This window comes from Diabrotica undecimpunctata, chromosome 4, assembly GCF_040954645.1.
Source record: "Diabrotica undecimpunctata isolate CICGRU chromosome 4, icDiaUnde3, whole genome shotgun sequence".
In the NCBI taxonomy this organism is placed as follows: domain Eukaryota; kingdom Metazoa; phylum Arthropoda; class Insecta; order Coleoptera; family Chrysomelidae; genus Diabrotica; species Diabrotica undecimpunctata.
In genome coordinates, this window is record NC_092806.1 from 74,983,721 (window position 1) to 74,986,894 (window position 3,174).

General features: G+C 38.2%; 1 protein-coding gene across 1 annotated transcript; it reads right to left on the bottom strand.

Moving 5' to 3' along the window:
- Positions 1 to 2,137: 2,137 nt before the first annotated feature.
- Positions 2,138 to 2,821, bottom strand: LOC140438720 (uncharacterized). Its single transcript, XM_072528365.1, has one exon. It carries the CDS (start codon positions 2,819 to 2,821, stop codon positions 2,138 to 2,140), a length of 684 nt encoding a protein of 227 aa, XP_072384466.1.
- Positions 2,822 to 3,174: the final 353 nt, after the last annotated feature.

Below are 3,174 nucleotides of genomic sequence, written 5' to 3' on the forward strand. Positions count from 1 at the left end.
ACTGCTGTCCTGAAACGTTGCAATTCGTTCCTCTGTCAGCAGTTGAATGATTCTTGACTGGCATCGTAAGGCTCTTACCAGAGGTAGTTGGCGTAATTGGCAGGCTACATTGTTTGCAAAAACATGAAATTCGTCCTCATGTTTATTTTCCACAAACATTTTGATTTCTTTCATGGAATTTATTGCAGTCTGAATGTGCCGCGGTGTTTCATCACGTTTGCGCTTTTTTGCATTGGTTAAGGTACTTCGTGAACGTTGTACAGCTTCTGCCGCACTGGTAGTATTTCTAGCCCCAGCAGAACTTGTTTGTACCAGCTCTTTATTAACTAACGTTGAAGAGGTATCGGATAAAGGATCATAATCTATTATATTATTTGATTTAATCGGCTGAGAAGGGGATGAAGTGGCTGGTGATGTATTATTAGCAAGGGGTTCAGACTGGCTGAATTCATCTGTATCTGGTACACTTTCTTGAAGTTTCTCCTCATTCTGAAATGTATAAATAGTGATATTAATTTGCTGCTTTTATTTCAGATGCCTACAACTGAAGAAGAGTGGTTGGAAATAGCTAAAGGATTTGAAGAACGTTGGAATTTTCCAAATTGCTGTGGCGCATTAGATGGAAAGCATATCAACATTCAATGCCCTAATAATAGCCACAGCGATCTTTACAACTATAACGGACATTTTAGTACCGTATTGGTTGCGTTAGTGGACGGTAACTATTGCTTTACTTACATCGATGTTGGAAGTAATGGGCGTGCTAATGACAGCACCGTCTTTAGAAACTCCACATTAAAAAGATCCATAGAAGATGGATCATTGCATTTCCCGAAGGTGGCAGTTATAGTTGGAGATGACGCTTTCCCTTTAAAAGATTATTTAATGAAGCCCTACTCAAGGCATGGGCCATTGTAATACAGACAAAAAATTTTCAACTACCGCCTTTCGCGAGCCCGACGAATAGTCGAAAATGCTTTCGGAATACTGGCAATGCGTTTTCGAATATTTAGAAAATCAATTGCTTTAAGTCCAGAAAAAGTAGACGATGTCGTTAAAGCTACTTGTTCTATGCACAATCGGTTACGGAAAACGTCACCGAATTTCTACATGCCATCAAATGCAATCGATCACGATATCCAAGATATTGAAATTGTCCCGGGATTGTGGCGGCAAGAAGGCACAGGATCAGGTTTACAAAAGATAACAAATAATTTGGGAAGTAACAACTTCGCGGTTTCTGCAGAAAATATAAGACAATCTTATACCAATTACTTCATGGGAGAAGGGGCTTTACCGTGGCAAGGGAGAATAATACATTAAATTCTTATAATGTTATAATAAAAAGATGTCTTATTAGTTGGTCTTGAAAACATGTACATGTAAATCAAAAGAATATAAATCATGTCTCAAATTTTAGTCTAATTGCTTTAAACCCATTAATTAACATGTTATATAGATATTGACGTACAGTATACTCCCGATTATCCGTGCGCGTATTTGTATATAGGTATATAAATATCTAAGTGAAAATCTAACAAAAACGTTTTTATTTTTTCATTAAAAGTTAATATTAAAGTACAATAAAACACTTCTTACATAGTTGGAAACAGTTCCCCTGGTCGTAATCACTCTTCCCAGGAACCTGTTAGCAATGTTGAACCATTGTAGATGCGATTGGTACGCTTCTTTAGGGGACATCCCGGAATGAATGCCTTTTTTTAACTTTGTCTTCTCCTGGACATATGTGCTCCGTATATTTTTAATTTTATTCTTTAAGTCTGGGACCGTTAATTCAGGTATATTCATTTTTTAATAATATCTTCCTCAGCTGTTGCTCTGGCACTCTTGTTTTTATACAGGGGATGACGTAAATTCCACAAGCACTCCGATTCCTCGTACAATTTCACAAATTTTATTGTTGCAGCCTCTGACCACCGCTTCGACGCCATTTTTCACTACTATAAATATTACTAGCACGTCCGAAAGTTGGAAGCCGACCAAGTAACTCGTACGAGTCGAGTCAACATGCGAAATGCGAATGCGCTAGCATTACTTGTTTACACAATGCGAATCGCATACGAGTTCTGCGCACGCAGCCATGCCAGTAGGCTCGGCCGAGCCAACTAGCACCGTGTCAACCAGTCTTTAATAAAGCTTTAGATGCGAGTGGTGCTTGGGAGTTCCTAAGGGCTATGTCCTTAATAACTCTAGTAGCTAGAAATGGAGAACAATTCTGACCAAAACTAACGCGAGATAATTCAATACACTTGAAATCTTCTGAGGATGAGTCCCTCCAGAGAATATATTGTAAATATCGATGATGCGGAGACATTTCTATCATGCGATACATCTTATTGACGTCAGCGGTCAAAACAAATTTGTAAGTCCGAAATCGACACAATATATCAAAAAGGTTGTCTTGTACTTGAAACCCTTTGAGAGCTAACTCGTTCAGAGAAAATCCGGAGCTGGATATTGCGGAGAAATCAAATACTACACGAAATTTAGTGGACGAAACTCCCTCCTTAATAACAGCTCTATGAGGGATAAAATATTTATGTTCATTTAAACAATTAGTAAGTGTAAGCGGTATGACCTTTGCGTGTTCGAGGGATAAATACTCTTCTATGGTCTTTTTGTATTCTCTGAAAAAACTATGGTCATTGGAAAATTTTTTCTCTAGTGTGACAAAGCGTCTTTTTGCGATGGTGAATGAATCACCCAATTGTTTTATCCCTGAGCAAGTAAGAGGCATTTCAACTTGAAAACGACCTGACTCTAAAATTTTAGTGGTAGCGGCGAAGAGTGTTTCGGCCATTTCTTCCTCTTCAGAACAAGAACATCGCGAGGGAAGTTCCTCTAATTCCCAGATTTTTCCAAAATTGAACATATATCTTTTTTTCCACCATCGGAACCTACGGTTAGATTATTTTCGTCCTGAACAGATAAAAAAGAATGTGTTGTTGGGACAAGATAATTGCCTTTTTTGTGGCTTAAATTAGGAACTGGTTCTGCAATTACATAGCCGAATGCAGTTTCTAGAAGCGTGGGTTGATTATGGCCTAGTGAAATAAGGTCGCCTTTTACTATGCTAAAATAAAGATCAGCACCTATTAATATATCAATATTGCTGGGTTCCCAAAAATGAGGATCGGCCAGATCGTATATTAG